The sequence below is a fragment of the Nannobrachium achirus genome (genome assembly GCF_963921795.1).
Source record: "Nannobrachium achirus genome assembly, chromosome: 11".
Taxonomy (NCBI): Eukaryota; Metazoa; Chordata; class Actinopteri; order Myctophiformes; family Myctophidae; genus Nannobrachium; species Nannobrachium achirus.
Genome location: NC_137820.1, coordinates 24662619 through 24685066, shown reverse-complemented (window position 1 = coordinate 24685066; position 22448 = coordinate 24662619). Strand labels below are relative to the sequence as shown.

General features: G+C 42.4%; 1 protein-coding gene across 1 annotated transcript; it reads left to right on the top strand.

The window, feature by feature from the left end:
• The first annotated feature begins 1623 nt into the window (after positions 1-1623).
• On the top strand, positions 1624-21199 carry plekhg7 (pleckstrin homology domain containing, family G (with RhoGef domain) member 7). Its single transcript, XM_080736129.1, has 17 exons — positions 1624-1662; positions 2941-3757; positions 5155-5177; positions 8523-8641; positions 9389-9429; positions 9967-10068; positions 10738-10887; positions 11239-11334; positions 12257-12346; positions 13637-13750; positions 14299-14473; positions 16929-17044; positions 17610-17697; positions 17812-17891; positions 19345-19498; positions 20200-20297; positions 21060-21199. Exons 2-17 carry the CDS (start codon positions 3095-3097, stop codon positions 21168-21170), a joined length of 2220 nt encoding a protein of 739 aa, XP_080592255.1. The 5' UTR covers positions 1624-1662; positions 2941-3094; the 3' UTR covers positions 21171-21199.
• The last annotated feature ends 1249 nt before the right edge of the window (positions 21200-22448 follow it).

Here is a 22448-nt window from a genome sequence, read left to right as displayed (position 1 = left end):
TTGTGAAACATGTGTATGTGTCATGTGTCTGGCCAGTGTGAATGTGCCTTAAGATCACAGACATATGCTACATTAGCCCCATATAGAACCTTACCTCACCCTCCGCTGCAACAGTATGCAGCGGAGGCGGGTGAGATTCTATATGGGGCTAGGCCTACATCTATGGTAGTCTTCTTGATCCTAAAAAACATTGTTGGTTCTCAAATATTTAAATTTCATGGACCCCCACTCCACAACACTGAGAGTGTAGCCTACAAAGTGGGGTCTGGGGGACCGGGACCCCCAAGGGCCAAGGGGTCATTCAGGTATCAGGCAGGCTAACGCTGAGATTTGAGTTCCCTGGCCTAATAATACCAAACTGGTTTGGTTTTGTAAATGTTTTCCGCCGAGTCCTCACCAAAGAATGTTGAGGACAAAAGATGTAGGCTATTATATAGTCCTTTACAATGGTTTGAAGTCTGTCATGAAGAATATTGTAGGCCTATAGAGTTTTGGTCCTATGATTGCTCATGTTTGAATATGGAAACATACAGAAAAATACTGATATTGATTCTGAAATAATATTTTACTAAAAAGTAATCATTAGCCATCTTATTTATCTTGGCTGTTGTTCGGACACTGTTGCAATTGCCTTGCTCTGTCGGGAGAGGGAGACAACGGACAGAAAACCTAGGGGTAGAGACACAAGTGGACCTAGACTAGTGGTCACTAAATAATGTACTCACTGTACTGACCCTCTGTTGAGATAGCGAGAGAGAGAGAGAGAGAGAGAGAGAGAGAGAGAGAGAGAGAGAGAGAGAGAGAGAGAGAGAGAGAGAGAGAGAATAATGATTGAGTTCTAGTTAAAGGTCGGGTAAGTGATTAGCTCTATAATTCTCCATCTCTTTTTTTAAACAGAAAATGCATTATAGAGAACTCAGCCTGGATACAGATTAAATAAGTGAGAAGTGATGACACAAAGTAATAATGAGCAGACACAAATTGGAGTTGATCAATAAAGGCTCTAAACTGATAAATGCATGGGCACTCTCTCCTGATTGGCTGAAATGCTGTCACCCGCCTGGAAATGTATTTATAGCTGGAGAGACATGAAGTTGGAGACCCCTGTGGCTGAACAACACTCACACTAGTGATAATAACTACTAGTCTATTAGCAATGATTACTATCAGAATAGAATATAGGCTACTGCTTTAACAAAAAATACAAGATCATTTTTAACCCCAATTTTTTTTGATTGATTGAATCAATTTGAATACTTTTAGCAGTTGCCAGTTCGCATAGGAAAGGACACGACAGTACAATCGGATACTGTCGAATAGCCATAGGCTTAGGCTACTATTTAAACCCAAGAAAGCATGTTATTTACATTGGTCCTCCTGTATGTTAGTTATTGGCTATTGTTGCTAGTTAGTAACTTAATTGCATGTATGAGGTTTAAATGGGGCTGCCACTGCCAGGAGCCAGGGTACCAGCCCAGGACCCACGCGCAACTCCAACATCTGTCAGCTATAGCCTAGTATTTGTCGAGCGACACCGTCGTACTTGGGACTCTAGTGACACTGACGTGACAGAGTCCAGCCTAGTCAGTCGTCGCTAACACTAACAGCACAAAGTGAATGATCCACTGGTGAACATGGGAGCAGCAGCCAAGACACACAGCTGTAAGTACAAGGAGGACATTTCCCCATTAATTTGTCACATGTTAGGTCGCGTTAACTCCTCAAAAGTTATATAAATGTTTTAGGTGCGAGTTATTATTTATTCATCTTTTTTTTAAGGTCGTAAATAACACCTTTGGCTGTTACCTCGTGGGTGTGCGGCGATGTCGGTATACGTTTAAGTCCGCGCGTCTATAACAATACAAGCAACCCCTTGTTTTCCTTTTATGTCTCTCGTTTTGTATGCGATGATGATATCTCTTCGGATGGTCATTTTACGCTGTTAAAATGTGGCTCACAAACATGGTGTCTGTCCAGCAGCAGACCAGAGACAACAGACTGTAGTGAAACTTGAAACAGGCGTACGGGTGGCCGGTCCCTTCTCTTTGTTTCCCACGCCACCACACTTTGAAATGCTTACCATTGAGGTGACAGACATGTAGGCTACACAACACCGGTGGTGGAAAAAGTACTACATTTTATTATTTTACTTAAAGTAAAAACATCAATACTGCAACCTAGTCCTGTGTTCAAAATTTACTTGAGTAAAAAAGTACAAAAGTATTGGTATCAAAATGTACTTAAAGTACAAAAAGTAAAAGTAGGCTACTCATTGTGCAGAATGTCCCATTTCAAGTTTAAAAATAATAAACAATCTATTAAAATAGCAGATCGGCTATTTTCAAATGGCTGGAATGTATATAATGGGGCTGAAATGTTTACTGTGTGTTTTGTAATATAATCAATCTACAAGTTTTTGTAATAATCAATAATCAATCTATAAAGTAACTAGTAGACTAACTCAAGTTTTCAAATAAATGTAGTGGAGTAAAAGTGGATCTGAGAATTAGTGGAGTGGAAGTAAAAGTACTTGAAACTGGAAATACTCAAGTAAAGTAGGCTACCATTTCCTAAAAATTGTACTTAAGTAAATGACATACTTAGTTACTACTTTACAGCACTGGATAGATAGATATACACTAATATGTAATATGCCTTTTCTCAAGAAAAGATGTTACCAAGAAAGACCATGTTAAAGTGCTGTCTGTCTTCTTGTATGCTGAAGCATAGTTTTTAGTTTGTTTTCAAGATCCAGCACTGACTACTAGTAGGCTATTGACCTAGAATAATCTCTCTCTAAGGGCTACTTTACAGCGCATCGTGTTTCAGTGCCATTGTCTAATACCTGAACACATGTTTGGGGTAGGGGTTGACTCTGAGGGTGATTAACATTGCCTTTACATTACAGGCTACTGGATTAATGCATTTTTCCCCCCCCAGGAACTTGAATGTTGATTGGTGTGAAAACTCTGGAATTCAACTGGTCTGGATTATCATCTGACTTCACCTCACTCGGGGCCAAGAAACAGGATCATTATTTAGACCACACATTTTCAGATCACTGGACAGTGCCTACAATGCCTTTTAGAGCAACATGTCTACTCTGAAGCAGGTTATCCTGAGTGATAAAGACCAAGACGTGGAAAATAACTTGGACTGGAGTTACATTGAATGGCTAGAAAATGGTGTTGTCACTACTACTACCACAGGTGTGGCGACTGCACAGACACAAACGGACCAGCGGTCCACAGATCACAAGCAGACGCAGACAAGCAACCCGGTCATAATGCACATAGATCTGGCACGGACACACTCCAAGCGGAGGCACACATCCCTGGTGGATGTTGACAGCTTGGTCCCACCACTGTTACAGTTTGACCGCCAAGCACCGGGCCGCATCTCCACATCCCCGACCTTGAGGAGGATGAGGAGCACCCGACGCCCGCTGATGGATTTCCGGGACCCCGTCAAGATGGAGAGCACCCAGGAGGAGGAGCCCAGCGCGGGCGACCTGCCGGCTCTCAGGAGTCCCCTATCCCCAGCACACAGGCACAAGTCTCCACTGCCAGCAAGCCCCCTGTCTGTGTCCGATGGAGAATGTCAAGTTAAACACCATAATTCGTCATCAGGCAGACAGAGAAGCAGATCACATAGATCAAAGACTTTTGACAATGGTATCGCTTCCACAAGACCGGCGTCTCTATGTGTGCTTCAGAGTGTTGGGAAAGATTTAGAGTTTCCTGACAGTGACGTTCAGGTGAGCTTTTACTAACTGATTGATAAAAAAAATGTTCAAAGCAGCATGATGAGCGCCCACACCCTAGGTGGGGTCGGCGATAGGGCCTTTCTGAGTGGAGTTTGCATTTTCTCCCTGATACCCTCAGAAAAACATGCAGTAATCCTGGTCTCTATAATGCCTCCCCCTGGCCAGCAGGGTCGCTTGATGGAGGGGAAAGGAACTGGTTGGAATAACGTGTTCCTTCCACACGCTACGTCCATCCCGGAGAAATCCCCCCTGTCAGGTGAAAAGAAACAACTTGGACTACTCATGCATTGAAGGAAGCATGAGGTCAGTCCGTTGTCTCACCAGGCGCGGCAGAGGGAGAGCAGAGCCCAGGATTACATAGGCAATTGGCACTGGGTGAAAATGGGTTGCAAAATCATGGGATAAAAATTATAAAAAAAGCAGCATGTGACTGCAACAATGCATGTGGCCCAATTCCCTTTTAATCACTTGATTCTTGATTCCTATAGTTTTTACTAAATCCTCTTGCAAATATCACCCCCATTTCATACCTGTCATCCTGTCATTTATCCATTTGTAACTTAGAGTAGTGTACTACTGTATAACCAAGTGGTCTAAACTAACAATCAGGATTTTACAGTGTATTAAGCACATGTTGTCCCTATTATGTCAATAATCGTCAAAAAAAGTTAGTCTTTTCCCCCACAAAATAGCTGATCTTCAAACTCACAACTCATCGCAATGCGACATGTGGCTGTAAGCTTGTAGGGCTTAAGTGGTTAATTGAATTGCCAGTACATGTCCCTCTGTTTCTACCTTACCACCTGTGGTGGTCATTCACAATGCAAGCTTTTGACAGCAAATGAATCAGCAGTTACATGCACTGACAGCTCTGACCAACCCCGCAGTCTAGAGGGCCCTGGGAAGGCTCCTACCCGGGGCCCCTATTCACCGCAGTCAGCAGTCACCCAATAATGGAGGGGTCAGTGAGCGATGGAGAAAGATAATGGGGAGACCCATTCATCGGCTCGCGGTATTCAGCCGAGCACATTCTCAATAGATCCTCGACATTCTCCTCAGATATCAGAGGCTTTTGAATGCAAGTGACCACTTTAAACACCAATTCAAATGTGAATGTCTTTGAAAGTGATATAGTGGCATGGCTAGTTGTAGCGGGGCCTATAGCACTGTATAATGCTTGCTTAAGTTAGTGTACAGTAAGCCTGCGCACCAAAAAATATAACATCCTTTCAGAGCACAGAGTAAAAATAGTTTCAGTGAGACAAGTAGGGCTGACTACTCTTTATTTTCAAGGTTTACAGGTCTTTAGGTTTCAGCACACTGTTTTAATGCTATTCAACTTTGCAGTGTGGACATTCACTAACGTTCTGCTTTGCTTCATCTTGCAGGAGAACATTCATGGTCCCGAAAGGTATGTGCTCCAAATCAACCTGTGCCCTCTTGAGTGAGCTGCAAAACACCAGGGTTAGGCCTCCAATTACGACATTGTGACGGAACATATTTGCATATCACGCAGACAGTAAAATTATACCGGTAATACCGATAAGCTCTTGGCATTTGCCATCACAGCCGGGAACAAAATTTGTTTGCCATGCATTTCCGAGGCAGTTCTATTTTGCACGATCAAATGTCATACCTTCCTGTTTCGTAAACGTTTCAAATTAAGTAACCAAAACGGTGTTTGCACCGGCACATCTAAAATAACTAAAATCCTTGTGCTAAGCTGTCCATTTGTAACTCTGAGAGGGTACAGGGTACAAAACTAAATGGACCCTTTGGTACACTCTGAGAGTTGAATTAACAGAGGACGTTACAGTGCAGAGGTCCTGTGCATGATGTGCACTTATGAGTGACGATGATTGGACCTGGAGCCCAGGGAGGCCCATTGTGCATTCTTTGCGTCACGTCTTTGTTAACGGGGCATAAGCTCGCTGGGTCGAGTTATGAGAGTCCCATGGTTATGTGTGGACTAGACAAACCCTCATTAAGACTGTTTTCCCCTATTGCAGTGCCACCCACACCCCTCCTTATGGGATTCTGGGCTCTTCCCCTCGCGGGATAATTAGGCAGCTATTGTCCCTGTAATTACACCCGGGCACTGTGCCCCTTGTAGTCACCAGAACCAACAAGCCATTGGTTCGGGACAGTTTTGTTTTTGGGCATCATCATTTCTCTTGTGCGTGAACAAAGCGCCCATTTTTTTTTTGAGTGCGGCACTTGTGGCAGAAGGGACTACAGAGAGGGCATTCTGTGGTCGCAAAGTAACAGGATGGCATTGTGAGGGTACCAGGGAAACCATCAGCAATTAGGCAGTGACCTGGTTTGGGGTGATCCTTGTGTGTTTTCTTACAACCAACGCCAGATTTTGGGGTCCGACGACGCTCCTGAGCTTGGGAGAGTTGCGGCCCCCTGATTAACCAATGTTTTTACTGATTATTTTGTGCAAAAAAGAGCTACATCAATTCTGATCCATCCTTCACTTATCTGGAATCGGGTCACGGGGGTAACAGTTCCAACAGAGATTTTGATAGATTTTTATAGAATTTTAATCAATTATATGTATTAATGGTGTTAATTTAAGATACACAAACTTTATTTGACCACTTAAGCCAGCAGATCTACAAGCTCATAATACATGGCAACATGACATGTTGTGAGCTTATAGATCTGCTATAAAAATAAATAAAAACAGATTTTTGAAAAATGACCAATTTATTGGCCAAACCATTGGCTCTAGTGTCATCAGCCACTTCTCATCCTCGGTGAGCTGCATGCTGTCACCTCTTTTGCCTCGGACTCACAGCGCCGCTTGCGACTTCCTGCATATACATCGATCAGAGAGTTGGATCAGTTTACTTGAGGGAACGGAGCCCGGGAGTGAGAGCAAAGAACAGGCGGTGCATTCAGAGCCCAACAAAAGTCTCCTGGAGGGGGGGAAAACAGTACTGGGTTACCAGAGTTATCCATGAGACTTACCTAACATTCAGGTGTACGTATTGGCCCTCCAGCTATGTGCTACCGGTATATGCACTTTGTTTAGTAAGATGTATTGTTGATTTACACAAGGATAGATGGTGGTTATGCAAGCAAAGCATTATGGATTTAAATACAGTATTCAGAGAAGCCATTATGTACTGCTGAACATGCAGGTGATACAAAGTAGGCCTCCTCTTATAGAGGAAGCTAACTTAATTTTAGTCTTTTGAGACATATTCACACACAATGGCGGTAGATCACACATCATAAACCCTCATGCTTCCCCTACTCTGCTTCTGTTCCTGTTAGTTATATTGTTATCGTAAACCCTGTAACCAACACATCTTCCTTATTAGTTATGACCTGACATCATGTCCTCCTGGTATCCACTGCTATGCAGAGATAAGTCTGATTTAGTCTCTTTACAATGGTCATATTGCAAATAATGTAATATAGTGAATAATAGTACACATTAAAATCCATTTGTTACTATTGAGAATGTACAAATGGCAACAAACTGAGCCTTATTTATGGGTCTATTCCCATTTACACAGATTCTCAGAGCTAAATTTAGGATTTCTATTGTCTTGGTACTCTGACGCAGTCCCAGAATTACACCTATACCCTTGATCAAAACCAGCCTTTAGTGTCAGCTTAACGTTTGCCTCATTTCTGAAGTCAGTTGTCGGTGGTTCTGGTTTAAGACTATGGTTAACTTGGACACACAATCATACTAGGGCTTGATATTGAAGTATTTGTCACTGTATTATTGTAAAATCTTTATTCTTGTATGTAAGGTGTACAGAGCAAATTACAAATGGTATAAACGTTCAATAAATTATAACATTCAAGTGGTGGATAGGCATAATTCTTTAAATATTTGTATAACATTCATCAGAGACCATAACATTTCGATTATGCGGATGGCATATTTCTGTGAACAGCAATCCGCCAAATAACAACAACACAAGGACATGAAATCATCTGCTGTCTGTCTGAGCATTGCCCGAGGCTAAAAGGCAGTCCTGTGTTTTTCCGGTCCTGGCAAAGCTTCGGTTACCACCTCCAAAAGGAGGCCAGGAGAATTCTAACCATTACACTTTGTCAGCCCATCTCTTACAGGCATAGAAGAGAGAAATGTGCTGATCACTTAGTCTCTTATCTTTCTCTACATTACCAAGACACATAAGTAGTTACACAGAACGAACAGGGGTTGCACCGCGCCTCAAGCCAGTACTCCAGTGCCTTCATTCTACCTGACATAATAGTTGTCCTTTAGAATGTATGCTATTCAGGCTACAAAAAAAATGTGCTTGCAAAGCACAGTTGGTATTTGAACCAGGTGAAAGTGATAAAGTGGTTGTTAAATGATGTGACCTGAATATATTTTTTCTACTGTTTTGACCTTTAAAACAATTGTTGTTCTCAAACCTTTTTACACCACAACCCCATTTTTATACCACAACCCCTCAGGCGGGAGTGAGGGAAAGGACTCTCTCTTTCCCATGATGCCTCGCGAAATACTACATCCGGCGACATCTGGACGTCCATTGAATTGTATTCATCCTGGCTGCAGAAAAATCTATGGACACACGCTGTGTACAAGCAGCCCTAGAAAATCATGTAAAAAAGCCTTGGCTGTAATCTACATTAGTTATGGCAAAATGATGGCAGTGAAAGTGTTTAAGAGTCACCTGAGGCATTTTCCATCCTATTGACTTGTTTTCATTACTGTCAGTTTGGATGTTCTATTATATTCACTACATTTCTCTGTTCATAGGCTTCAGGAGAGGAGACGGAGTTCTGTGGTGGTCAGTTTACCAGGATTGGATGTCTCACCAGGGGATCTATTTGTATCCAATGGCGTAGCTGACATCTTGAATGATTCCAATATCTCAGGTACATCTGAATTTAAAGTTTCATGATGTGCATTCACAGCCTGCACAAGCGTCATTTGTATAGGGTTGATGAGTTTAATAAACCCAAGGGCCCCCCTACTGGGGACAGTATTATATATTCATAGGCTATTATATCGTCGTTGTTGGGTGAAAACATTGTATGTCCAAAACCGTTCGTTTTGTATTTTTCATTTTAAAAATGATTTAAACTAGTGAAAACAGCCGATCTACAAGCACACAACGCCTCGCACCGCGAGGCGTTGTGTGCTTGTAGATCTGCTGTTTTCACTACTTTTGTGCGACAGCCTTGTACGGTGAAGCAGGGCTTTGCTTTGCGAAAGAACATACAAATTTGAAACTTGGAGATACAAGGTTTACATCCGACAACGACGATATGTATTTTGTCATTTCCAATATATCAGGGGTCTCTAATCTCCTAATCTATGGGCCCCCCTCACGGCAGTACAGGGCCCTTTTGATCTGAAAACCCATGCAGAATAAGATCTCATTTCGCCCCTGACAGCCTGCTAATGTGTACTTATTCAAGTAAACGCCCAAGTGACGCAAACCAAAAATTGTGTACTTACTGTAAGTTGTGTCCACCCTTGGCAACAGTTTTAACCCTGACACACTATTTTGTTTGTTTTGCGTTCTAATCCCACCTGTTTTACTGCAGATTTTCTCAGTCGTGCTTTGGCAGTGTTGTTGTTTTCCTCTCACCCCATGCCTTGTGTTATAATTTTAACAGATACCAAGAAGTCAAAGTGGCCTTTTTCGAGGCGTAGCACGGTATGTGTTTTATTATTTATTATTTGGTCGTTTGTAACAAATGTGTACCTTAGATTGTCACCATTGGGGCATGTTTTGAAATGCTGGTCTGATTGGAGAGTACCTTGTTCACTGACCTCATTTCTCAAAGCAGATTAATGGTTGTCCCTTTCACTTTTTGCCCATGCCCTGCAGCTTTGAAACTACTAGTGATACTCCATGCAGCAGTCAACCACACCTGACACAAAATTTTGGACAGACAGACAGAAGCGAGCGCGCGCACACACATGAATATACTGTACTGTATATTCTGTGGTTACATAAACACGTGTTCAGTGACACCAAGAATTACCACACATTATTTAAGCTACTAATGGCAAAAAGGGTGAGCAATTAGCTGATATCGGCTGGCTTAGTGTTGTCCCAGACAGAATTTCCACATAGTTGCATAAATGTGGCAACATCATTAGTAGTCGTAAGCGTCTTGGGTCATTCAGTGTGATAACACTTGTTATGTTCAATATATATATAATCTAACATATTTTTTCCACTGCACAGACTAAAGGGAAAACACCTGCGAGCACGGCATCAGATATTGAAAAATATCTTACAACAGCACAGATCAGAGACTGGAGAGAGACACACTTTCAGAAGTATAAGGTAATAAATAAGTATTGCCAACTGAAAATATTATTGGCCTTGCTGTCGTATTTGTAAATCACGGTAGATACAGTAGTTACCTGAAATCTACTGCAATTGACCGTCATTCTTATCCATGTTTGAACAATATCCAAATTTTCAGTCTCAAACAATGTAATGAATAACACCTATTTTAAAGGGATATTCCCTTTCAACATGTTTTGGGGTCTACTCAGGCTTTTGTTTTTCACCCCAGACAATGTTTAAGTTGCTTGAATCAGTATTTAGATATTTGATATAAATGTTATCAGACACACCCCTTTCCTATACAAACGCAAGCCTCCTAACGTATTAGAAGGCCAATATCAGTCACCATAACCACCAAGAACGTGTGTTTTCGATGGATCTGTCATCGATAAAATTGAGCTTGAAGTTACAATGAGTTGGTATAGGAAGGAGGTGTGTCTGATTAAATGAATATTAAATGTCTAAATACTGAATCAAGCAACTTAACAATTGTTCTAGATGGGCTTTTTTCACCAAAGATATTTGTTGTTGAGGGGACACAAGGATCATACTTAGTATTGTGCCCTGGGGGACAAGAGTTCTTATTTCTTTCTGCTCTATTTGTCCTTTGCGTGGTTTGTTTGTGTTCCCGCCCATCCATTTATCTGTCTTGTCTGTCACTAGGACTGGACACTGGCTGACTTCCTGCGAGACCAGTCCTCCCAGTATGAAGCGGACTCTGAACCCCAGGACTACAAGAGACAGGCGGCCGTGTGGGAACTGTTAACCAGCGAGTGTGTTTACTTCCTGGATCAGTTGATGGTTCTCAAGGAGGTGACTGACTCTAACTAAAGCTACTTAACACACGCGCGCGCGCGCACGCACGCACGCACGCACGCACGCACGCACGCACACACACACACACACACACACACACACACACACACACACACACACACACACACACACACACACACACACACACACACACACACACAGAACAACACAACTTCAGCCCAACACAACTGCAGCCCAACACCTGATGCCTTGTGTTTGATTGTTAGATAAAAAAGTAAAGTAAAAAAGTACCGGTAAAAAGTCTCTTTTTGTTTTGTTTCCACCTCTTGACAATAGAAAGTAATATCTAAATGGAAGTGCAATGCATTATCCCTTTGGGGCATTCAGGTGTTTCTGGCTACGCTGACTAACCTGCAGATGAGAAACTGTCTTACGGACGTGGACTCCTGGAGGCTGTTTGCTAATCTCAACGAGCTCTGTCTGGTGAGACCTGACCCTGACGCAAATGCAAACACTGTGCACCTTGGGTTTTCATTTGGGGGAAAAACACTTTGTACCAAATTGGTGGACACAATGCCTTAGAGCAGGGGTCTTCAACGTGTTCAGGCCAAGAACCACTTAGTTGAGACAGAGATGAAGCAGGGACCCCCGCAACCTTTTCATAGATTCCATAGTTTCATTGTTTGACAGCACAATCATCAGTGTGTATTTTGGATTCATGTCAATTTGTGTTTTCAGATATTTAACCACTTGAACCGTCCATACTTAATAAACTTGACCTTTCACTCTGTACTCAGTCTGCTCTTTTTCCCCTCTACACGAAACCTCTTTGCCAAAAATAGACGATCTACAAGCTCACAACAACTCGCAGCGCGAGGCGTTGTGAGCTGCTATTATAGATCTGTAGATCTGCTATTTTTGGCTAAAGTTCTCAGAATGTGGACGCTAGGGTTCAAGTGGTTAATATAAAAAAGGAGAAAAAAGTTTCTATCACACAAAGATTTGGTGGACCCCATGTAGTAACTCTGTAGGACCCCCTAGGGGTCCCGGACCCCCTGTTGAAGACCCTTGCCTTAGAGGTGTAGTTACAAAAAGGCAAATTAAGACCTAATGTAAACCTAACTCCCCAAATACAGACTTCTACCTGCAGTGTTCATATCTTATGGCCCAATTAACAGCATAACCTTAATACCATCATAACAATATTGTAATAAATGTCACTATCATATAACAACTACCTGTATGTCTTGGGTCCATGTCAAACTGAACAGCTATCTTTTTCCTTGTGTCTCCGTGTAACGTGGACTCTGTTCCTCTGTCATTTACAGTACAGTAATCATTAGACTGCAACTAACCTGACGGCAGGTTAAGGTGTTGATGTCATACTTGTTGTGTTCTGTTACAGGTGAGCTTTGGCTTCCTGAACAACCTTTTACATGTCATTAAAGGCTCTTTGGAGGGTGGCGGGCCCACCTTGCTGGAGCAGCTGAGCAAGGCATGTTATAGCTTCATGCGCACGCACACACACACACACACACACACACACACACACACACACACACACACACACACACACACACACACACACACACACACACACACACACGTTTGCATTACTATACTTGTGGGGGCATCAGCATTTTAGGACGGCTATTTTCGGTGCACAACACAGGCATGCAGCTAAGTGGGTATAAATCAGGCATTATTCTAACCCCAACCCCTAAACCTAGCCTCTAAATGGATAGTCCTAACTCATAACCTGAACCTTTTCCTACCGGTATTTGTAAACCTAACTCCCCAAATTTATTTTAACCATAAAATGACGATTTATTTTGTGTGGACCAGGAAAATGGTCCTCACACTGTCCATGTCTCAATTTCTACTATAAGTTATAGTAACACACACACACACACACACACACACACACATACACACACACACACACACACACACACACACACACACACACACACACACACACACACACACACACACAATAAGTATGTTCATAGATTAGATTGGGTTCTCAGAAATAAAAATCTTAATGGGGATTAGCAGGGATGGGTTTAGCGTAGAGTATGGGAATGGGGGAATTGGCTTAACACTAAATTGGGTATATGGAGGGGAGAAAATGTTTTCTTTTATTATCCTTTATGGGCAGGGTTTCTTTTCTTTATACTAAATTTGTACGTACCGTGATGACCTCAGATCTTGTGCTAATTTGTACCAATGATTATTGTGATGGGAATGGGACTTGGGGTGTCATCAATATGTGTGTGTACCTGCCTCATTATGTACCTTAATAAAAAAAGATTTGAAAAGAAAGAAAGAAAAATCTTATCCCCAGGGGTCAATTCTGGGCCCCCTCCTTTTTCCCTTTACACAAAATCTCATCACCGAAAATAGCCTATCCGATGTGTTGTGAGCTTTTAGATGTACTACTTGTTTTTCCAAATGTTTTACCCCAGAATAGGGACCCGTCTGATACTGCACGTTTATATCCAGAAAGGCGATATGGTCCTCTGTTAGCTTTTGTTGCCTTAATGGCCATTCACACAAGCACTCTAACTATAAAAGTATAGTTTTCTAAGCCAAGTGGATGGCAGTGTTCACACCGACTATTACAAAAATACAATGGTGAACGATATTGTTATAGTTATCTCTATAGTGTCCGTGGCTATTCCCACCGTGGCCGGTGGGAATAGTGCTTAACTTTGTTGTCACATGGTGTACATTGAGTATCGTTATCTGCCGTGCATTAAGCATTGTTCTTCTCTGCCTGCAGGCTTTCCACGAGAGCGTATGCTACTGTCTGCAGAAGTACTGCCTCAACTACTCCACCGCCCTGGTTTATCTGGACAGCCTGAAACCCAGAGAGGACTTTGGCTCCTATGTGAAGGTACACAGAGACGACTCCTTCCTTTGCACAGGTTATTTTGCATCAGTAGTAAATCGGGGCACTGCGGTGCCCGCGGTGCACCTTGACAACCAGGCAGGCAGAGGCAGCGCACGGGCCAAGAATGAAGAGAGAGAACACACATGTGACGCTGCTCCGTAAACAACCATGACCTGTTCACGGTCACTAAGGCTCACCAGGGGTTGGAATGTGACAAGTTGTCTCTCTGCATTGTGTAACTTTCCCTCTCAACCTAGTTCCTCGCTCCATTGTTGTTGTTGTTTTTTTTCTTTGTTCCTGGAGATCATTTTTCTGTTCCACATTCCCCTTCCTCTACTTCCACTTCCCCTCCCCCCTTTCTCTCCACCGTGTCTTAACAAGCGCTCCCTTTCACCCCCACCGGCCTGACCTTTTTCTTTTTCTCTCTTCTCCCTCTTTTCTCTCTCCCTGACCCTGCTCTCCTTTAACCTCACCCCACTCTCTCTCTCTCTCTGTGGGTTTATCCCCCTGTCTCTCTATTAACCCCCACACCCCCCCTCGCTCTCTCTCAGTGGTGTGAAAGGAACGAGCAGTGTCGGAGGCTGCAGCTGCGTGACCTGTTGGTGGCGCCGTTGCAAAGGCTGACTCGCTACCCTCTCCTGCTGAGGAACATTGGGAAGAGGTGCAGGACGGAGGAAGAGACCAGTGGTCTGCAGGTCATAGCGGAGCAGGTGGACACCTCCATATGTGAGCATCTTATTCTTATTCCCCCCCGGCGTCACTGAATATCAGGAATCCCCACAACAACGCATTGTTAAACGTTGGTAGAACATTGAGTCCAAAGCCTGGACTTTCAAGATGCAAATACCTTAATAAACCCAAATGAATATTTTGTCTTTGTTCATGGAAAATAAATGAAAATCTGTTGTTTTGCCCACATTTTCACGTCTCCATCCATGTCTCCATATTGCTAGCTAGCATTAACTAGCTCTTCCCATTTAAGCCACAAAGTGCTTAGTCACATTATGCAATTAATGTTCCTTGACACCATCTTGGCATGAGAATAGTGAAGAACATGGGTGCTGACTAAGTGTGTCATTAATACCTCATCAGATTACGGTATGCTCAATGATACAGGTAATAAGTACATTGTTGCTCTGCTAGTTCTGATACAGGAATAATAACATTGTTGCTCAGCTCGTTTTATGACTTTCGCGACACATACACAAAACATTCACAAGCGGGGCATTAATAGCATTTGCTATTAATCAGGACCTGTGGATTACATGGTGGTTAGCGATACGTTTGTCAGGTTTTGGTTTAACAAAACACTGGGGCTTATCTTGTGATGAGAGGCCATTATATAAAGGATTCACTAAGTAAACACGAGCAAGGAGATACCAATTCATGTCTTTTAGAGCTCGCTATCCAAACAGATTGGGCATGCTTTGGCTTGAAGCCAAATGGCCATTTATTTCTTCACAACGTGTCTGTGCCTGTAGACACGGACAGTTGGTTTACTCTGTAACTAGATTGACAGGATATGAGAAATAGCCGCTAGAGACATCTCAACGTGATGTTTTAATTCAAATAAACCGACCAGTATGGCTTCGCCTTTCTTTGATAACGTGTGTTCCTGTAACCATTACATGGGTGTGACACTGCACACCCAAGAGGAACACTGCACAGGGACAGGGAGTTGCTGTGACAGGGGAATATTATTGTGACTCTGGCCTCAATGAACAGGCCAATGTCCCGTGGGCGTGGGGGATATTCACTGGAAAAGGTGTGTGGTTTAATCTCTCACGCCACGGTACCATCACGCCCATGCTAAACACACACACTCTCACACACACACACACATACACACACACACACACAATAGGAATGGGACGATATGAAAATGTCATATCACGATTATTGTGACAAAAGAAATCACAATTTACGATATTATCGCAATAATCTAAATCCATTATGCTGGGGCGGAACATTTGCCAAAAAATTACAGATCTACAAGATCTACAGATCTCTAGATCGGCAATTTTTTGGCAAAGACATTTGATAGAGAGTGAAAAAAAGACTGTATCAAGTACCTATTATAAGTACCTTTATGTGGTACTTTGCAGCTCGGCAAATAAAAGATGAATTGATCCCAGTGCATGACAGAGGACGATATCACGATATATTAAATCTCCACGATACGATTATCGTTTTTTATCGTGATAAACGATAATATCACTTATCGTTCCATCCCCAACACGCACGCACGCACGCACGCACACACGCACGCACGCACGCACGCACGCACGCACGCACGCACGCACGCACACACACAGACACACACACACAGTCTTAACACAGCTCTGCTAACCATGCTATGACAGTATCATGCTGAAAGTATTAGAACATATCGTTCGTAATTCGTATCAATGTGAGCAGATTGTATGTCAGGGGTAAGTGGGTTAGTCCATCTAAATGTAGTAGCTCTCCAGGCTAAATACCAAATATACAAAATTAGGAACGCCCTGTGCTGGGAGACGAATCGGTATTGTCTTCTTTGGCAACCTTCAATATGACGCCCATGTCAGTAATGCATTATCTGCTTATAACACTGTAAAAGTATAGTTCTGATCACTCACTTTATAATATGCTTTAAAACGATCCTAACACATTATAAAGCATTTAAAAGTAACATAAAACATGGACAATCACACCTTTTGGCCTGCATCATAATTGTCATAGTTGTGAACTTGTAATGCATAATGCATTATAATCACTGTTATAATCCATTATAGTGAGAGGATGCCATAGGGGTAAAGTTCCTGCTCACCACTGGGGAAACTATAGCCAATAGTGTTTTAAGTATAATAGGGCGTTTGTGAAACTTATGTGAAAGACAACACTTCTTTATTATCATGATATTACAATATCAAGAATCCCAGACGATATCTAGTCTCATATGACAGTGTCAATATAATAATGATATATCGTCCAGCCCTCTTATATAACACATTAAAGACATTGGCTTTATAGAACGTGTTACAATGTATTTTAGATGACATTTTGAGACATGCTTGTTTCAGACTTTTGCTTTTCTATTTCAACTGGTCTTTTGTCTATATAAAATAAAACAAACCTACGCAGCAACATCCTGATGTCTAAATTAACTGAGCGTAACAATGTTTTTCTATCTCGTCTCCAGGCGATTTAGAAGGGAAGGTCAAATGGCTGGATAACTACCAGAAGGTGAAACAACTGAGAGATGCCTTGGTGTGGCTGCCTGTGTGGGAGAGAGACAAGCGCGCCTTCGTTCCTGAGGTTTGTGTTTGTACACTGTGGGTGTTTATCTACTTTAAACCTGGCCACCCTATTTTGGGCATGTCATTATAGGCAAAACATCTGAAATCTACAGATCTACAACCTCACAATGTGTCACATCCTGTTGTGAGCTTGTATCTCGGCTGTACAACAGAGTGTACGTATATAGGGCTTAAGTGGTTAACATTCAGGATTTTACTGTGTGTGTGTGTGTGTGTGTGTGTGTGTGTGTGTGTGTGTGTGTGTGTGTGTGTGTGTGTGTGTGTGTGTGTGTGTGTGTGTGTGTGTGTGTGTGTGTGTGTGTGTGTGTGTGTGTGTGTGTGTGCGCATGTGCGTGTGAGTGAGAGAGAGACAGATTGAGTCATACCAACTGATAACGGCATATCAGAATGTGAAATCAAAGTCTTCATGGCATGAAAAGAGAAAGTTATTTCCTGGTTTTATATCTATGCCAAAAGGTATCGCATTTCGTTTGTAAATTAGGTCCTGTATCAGGGGGCTAATAATATCAATTATATACCAGGTAATAAATTAAAACCTTTATTTAGTTGTATTTATTTTCCAGAATTTGAAACACCTTCTGAAAGCTGTCACTCTGGAAAACCTCATCTCTCATCGAAGCCTATTGCATGATGGGAAACTGGTGCTCACAGGTGAAACTCCAGTGCAGACATACAGTAGCTCTGTAATATATTTATTACAGTATTTGAACATGCTTGTTGATAGGACCACGCTGAAGATCCATGTTTTTTTTCATTTATCACCAGAGAATGCAAAGCTGATCGACGTGTACTTGTTCCTGTTCGATGAATTCCTCCTGATCACAAAGATAAAGAGAAACAAAAAGGTACGTCAAGTATTTTTAACTTTTTTTGGGAACGTGGCGTGAACTTTCAAAATGTAGAAGAGACATTCAGAGAGTGTGCAAATGGACCATTAGAGTTCTGTAACTCAGAGTGTGCAAATGGAGTATTTAATTTCCAATACTTTTACTCCACTACATCTCGGATCAAAATATTGGACTTTTACTCCACTTCATTTACTTAAAACTTTAGATACTAGTTACTTTACAAAATATACGATTATTACAAAATATACATTAACCATTTCAACCTTATATACATTATGGCCATTTGAAAATAGCCGATCTACAAGCTCACAATGCGTTGCATCGTGGCGCATTGTGAGCTTGTAGATCTACTATTTTCAAAAGATTTGTATACATTTGAAAACTTGTGAAACGGGTCATTCTGCATAATGATAACTTTCTACTTTTGGTACTTTAAGTACACTTTGTCACCAAAACCTTTGTACTTTTAGTCAAGTCAGTTTTGAATTCCAGACTTTTACTTGTAACAGACTATTTCTACATTGCAGTATTGATACTTTTACTTAAAGGGGCTATGTCACCTAAAGGGTTACTGTCACCTTAAGAAATCATCTTAAAAACAAGTTAATATTTGTATGATGTCATTATGGGAATGCGCAATAAGCCAATCAAATACATTTACTGTACTTACTTTACTGGTCAGCTGTTGCTGGGGGTGAGGGGCAGATACTCTCCCCCTCGCCCGCAGCTGTCACTAAAAACAAGGAAGTAACTCTACACGAAAATGTATTTTATATATAAATCTGTGAATATAAAAAATATATTTCCACAAAAATGTGGTTGTTACATCAACATTGTTCATGTGAATATGATTGTTTATGCTTATTTGTTGGGGAAAAAAACGCTAAATCACCGAGTTGTTACTGTCGTCTCCCCGGGGACCAGGGCACTATCCACGGGAGGGAGAGGTGAAAAGACAGCCTGTCCTGACCGAGGAGGAATGACCATTATTACAGCGTTTCTGAAACTGTTCAGCAATGTATATATCCTCCTTCAAATCACTTATTTACACCAAGGTCGTTTATAACAAGTAGTTTTTTATCCTTATTTATTGGAAATAAAACGCTGGGTTTCACTCTCTCTCCACTCATCTCAATGAATGCGTTGTGTCCTGACGGACTCTCTCTCTCTCTCTCTCTCTCTCTGATGCGAGGTTAGTCAGACACACGTCGCGTGCAGTTTCAAACTGTTTTCAGAGAGACCACGTGACCTACTGTATCATGCTATGATAATTTCGGGGCTATCAGCGGATCTCTAAGTAAGACATTTGAGTACCTTTTCCACCACTGGATGTGACTGCGTAGTGTTCCCTCAGCAGGCCTACCACTGGATGTGACTGCGTAGTGTTCATAGATCAAGTCCTTCCATGTTTTCTCTCTATTGAACGTCCTTTTGTCCACATCTACTGCAGAAGTCTGTTGGACCAGAACAGAGTCCCATGAGACCGCCACAAAACCTGGAGCTGGACCAGCTGCTGAAGGACGGCAGCACCTTCACAGTTCTGGACCAGCCCGTATCACTGGACCGGCTACAGCTCAAGAACGTGGACCAGCTCAATGCGTCAGGTAGCTGCCACCATCTCCTTCTGTTATTGTTTGGATGACATTGTTTCTGTTTGCTGATATTGGAGATCTCCATATACGGGCATGTGATGTCAGACACAATGGAAACCGTTGCCTAACAATGCTGATTTGCGCTGACGTCAGGCATGGCCTTATTTGGGTGTGTGTCACCCAATTATTGAGGCATAATCCGGGCACACAAACAAAAATTTGACAGTGGTTCAAATGGATCATATTGTCTGCATAATTAACGATGCAGGGGTTGACATTAAGGTCAGGTACTTGCCTGTCAGGTATGTTCAGGTCAAGTTCTACTTGCCTTAAGGTCATGGCCACTTCCCCCGAAAGTAAATCTAATTGATGTTAAATCCAATCGATAACTGTGGAGTGGCAACAGTCACTTTGACAGTCTGAATGAACACAACTATCAAGTTGTAAAGCGGTACCATTATTTGTTCCTTCATGAATAACCAATAATATTTAATGAAGACGGTTGCTTCCCCCGCTCAAACACACTTCAGGAAACCTGAAAGCAACCTCCACTTGCACAAACGTTTATTTACTTGCCACGGGCAGTCAGGCAACAGTTAGTGTCAGCCCCTGCCGAAAGAATAATGGTCGATATATCGGCCCATCCGATATCCGTCTGGCCCTATTACAGGGGTGGTGTTTAGAACTAATGTTATTGAACCCTTCCTTTCCAGCATCGGGCCTGCCTCACTCTTTCATAATCATGCATCAGAACCGCTACCAGCAGTGCATAGGTGCATTCATCCTGCAAGCTCCGTCCGAGTCCGTCAAGGTACAGTATGCTGTCCCTCTTGGGAATGTGTGCGTTTGTCAAGCTCCATGATACAGTACGTTTCATAAGACGTACCAGCATTTCACACGAACGCCGCTGCAGGCCTACGTTGGAAGAGCACTGATGAACTTCTGTTGGCATGATCGCATGCCTAGCATGTTTTCTCGTGGGAATCAGAAATGATTATACCTTAAGTATGTGGATCATCTACCATCTGAACAGCAACCACATGGGGTTAAAATAATGACGTGCAACTGTCTGTTAGCTTAAAGTGGATCAGTCATGTGGAAGTGCATTGGTAGCCTAGGGTGTTACCACAATCTTCAGTAGGCGAGATAATAATCTGAGATAGTTCTTCAAATGGCATGTGCACCTGGGCAGTCAGGCACATATGACGTTGATGTTTTAGATAATTAAGCAAAATGACACTTAATACACTATAACCTTTCATGCCAACATGCCTTTTGTTATTTTTAGAAACCATTCATTCCATGTAATGTACCTGGCAATAATATTAACTCACTTTGCTACTCACCTCTGGGTCGTTTTGAGGCTATTAGAATGTATAACATCTTTGCCCCAACCAAATATTAGTCAAATTGTAAGGCATTACAATCACGCCAGGTGTAAAACATCCAGTATTCCTTTAGTAAAGTGTTTCGTCACTCAAGCCGCTGACATGCAAAAACCATTAGATTGCATTGACACTGCTGGATAGGATTCCACGTGTTCACACCCCTTGTGCTATTTTGTTTTATGCAGAAAGTGTGGATGTCAAAGATAGAAGGCGCTGTGGCAGCACTGCTGAAGCTGGACTGCCAGCAGCCACGAGTCAAGAGCTCCTCACTGTGGCTGGAGTCTTCACAGATATGACTCCTCTGACCCTGGCCTGCACTACTACAGTACACCACCTAAAGGATCTACTGTCAACATGCACTCTAAAGCCTGGTCCATGCTTCTTACAGTACACCACCTAAAGGATCTACTGTCAACATGCACTCTGGTCCATGCTTCTTGACGGTGTGGGAAGCGCTCGTGGTCTTCGTGAACTTCACACCGTCTAATAGTTCAGAGTGGTTGAAAGAATGGAGTGGACCTCCTCCTGATCGCCATAGCAACGAACCCTTCAACTCAACTTGTCTTTGCTCTGTTATTATGTAGTCTGGCAGGTTAACCTGCCAACCAGAGGCGTCAATTGGGTATGGCAAGCTATGGCAGCTGCCATACCTTTGGCAACAGGGGGAAGTAATAAAATGTACTTTTCACCGTGCCTGTTGCTAAGGTATGGCAACATGACTGGTGTCTTGCACGCGCGCGGACACCAGTCATGTTGCCATACCTTAGCTTTTTCTGAACTGAAGCCACTGCTGCCAACGTGGTCAGTGCACCCCGTCCATGTAAAATATTGAAGGTGCGTGGCTACGCGTCCATGCACCGCGGCACAGGCCACGATTGCATGGCAATTGCCACTTCGGAGAGGCAGAGGCTGAGGAGGTAGAGCGGCAGCCTGGGAAGTGAAAGGTCTCCGATTCATCTCCAGCTCCTCCAGGCTTCGTGTTGAAGTGTCACTGAGCAAAGACTCACAACTCCCAGAGCACCCCTTTGGCTACACACTGCTCCTCATAGTTAGGATGGGTCAAATGCAGAGAAGTCATTATTACCTCACAGGGATCAATACAAATACCCTTTATTTACCCTGTATACTGCACATGAAGTATGTATCAGGCTTAAAGGATCCCCAAAGTGTTGTAAATGACTGTGCCCATATAGAATCATTTTGTAAAAGAAATGCCTTGACTGGGAAGGGCATTGCTGGGATAGGACAATAAATCTCTGATCGTGTAGTAACAATTTCTATCACTGAGTGCCGTGGTTTGTACTGCAGATAATGCATTTTAATTTGTCATGACTTGAGGTTTTATGAAACCATTTCGATAAGAAAAGAAAACAAGCTAGGGGAAATATAAACACTTAAGTTTTATTTACTTTGTCAAGATGGAAAATATGAAAAGAAAAGCTTGGTACATCTTCCCATAAATTAAATAATTCCTTTTTTTTATAATGAATCCCTCTCTCAGTACAAGTAGTCAATCATGGAGACTGTGATAATACATATAGTAAGATGTTAATGAATGTATCCATTTGTAAAGG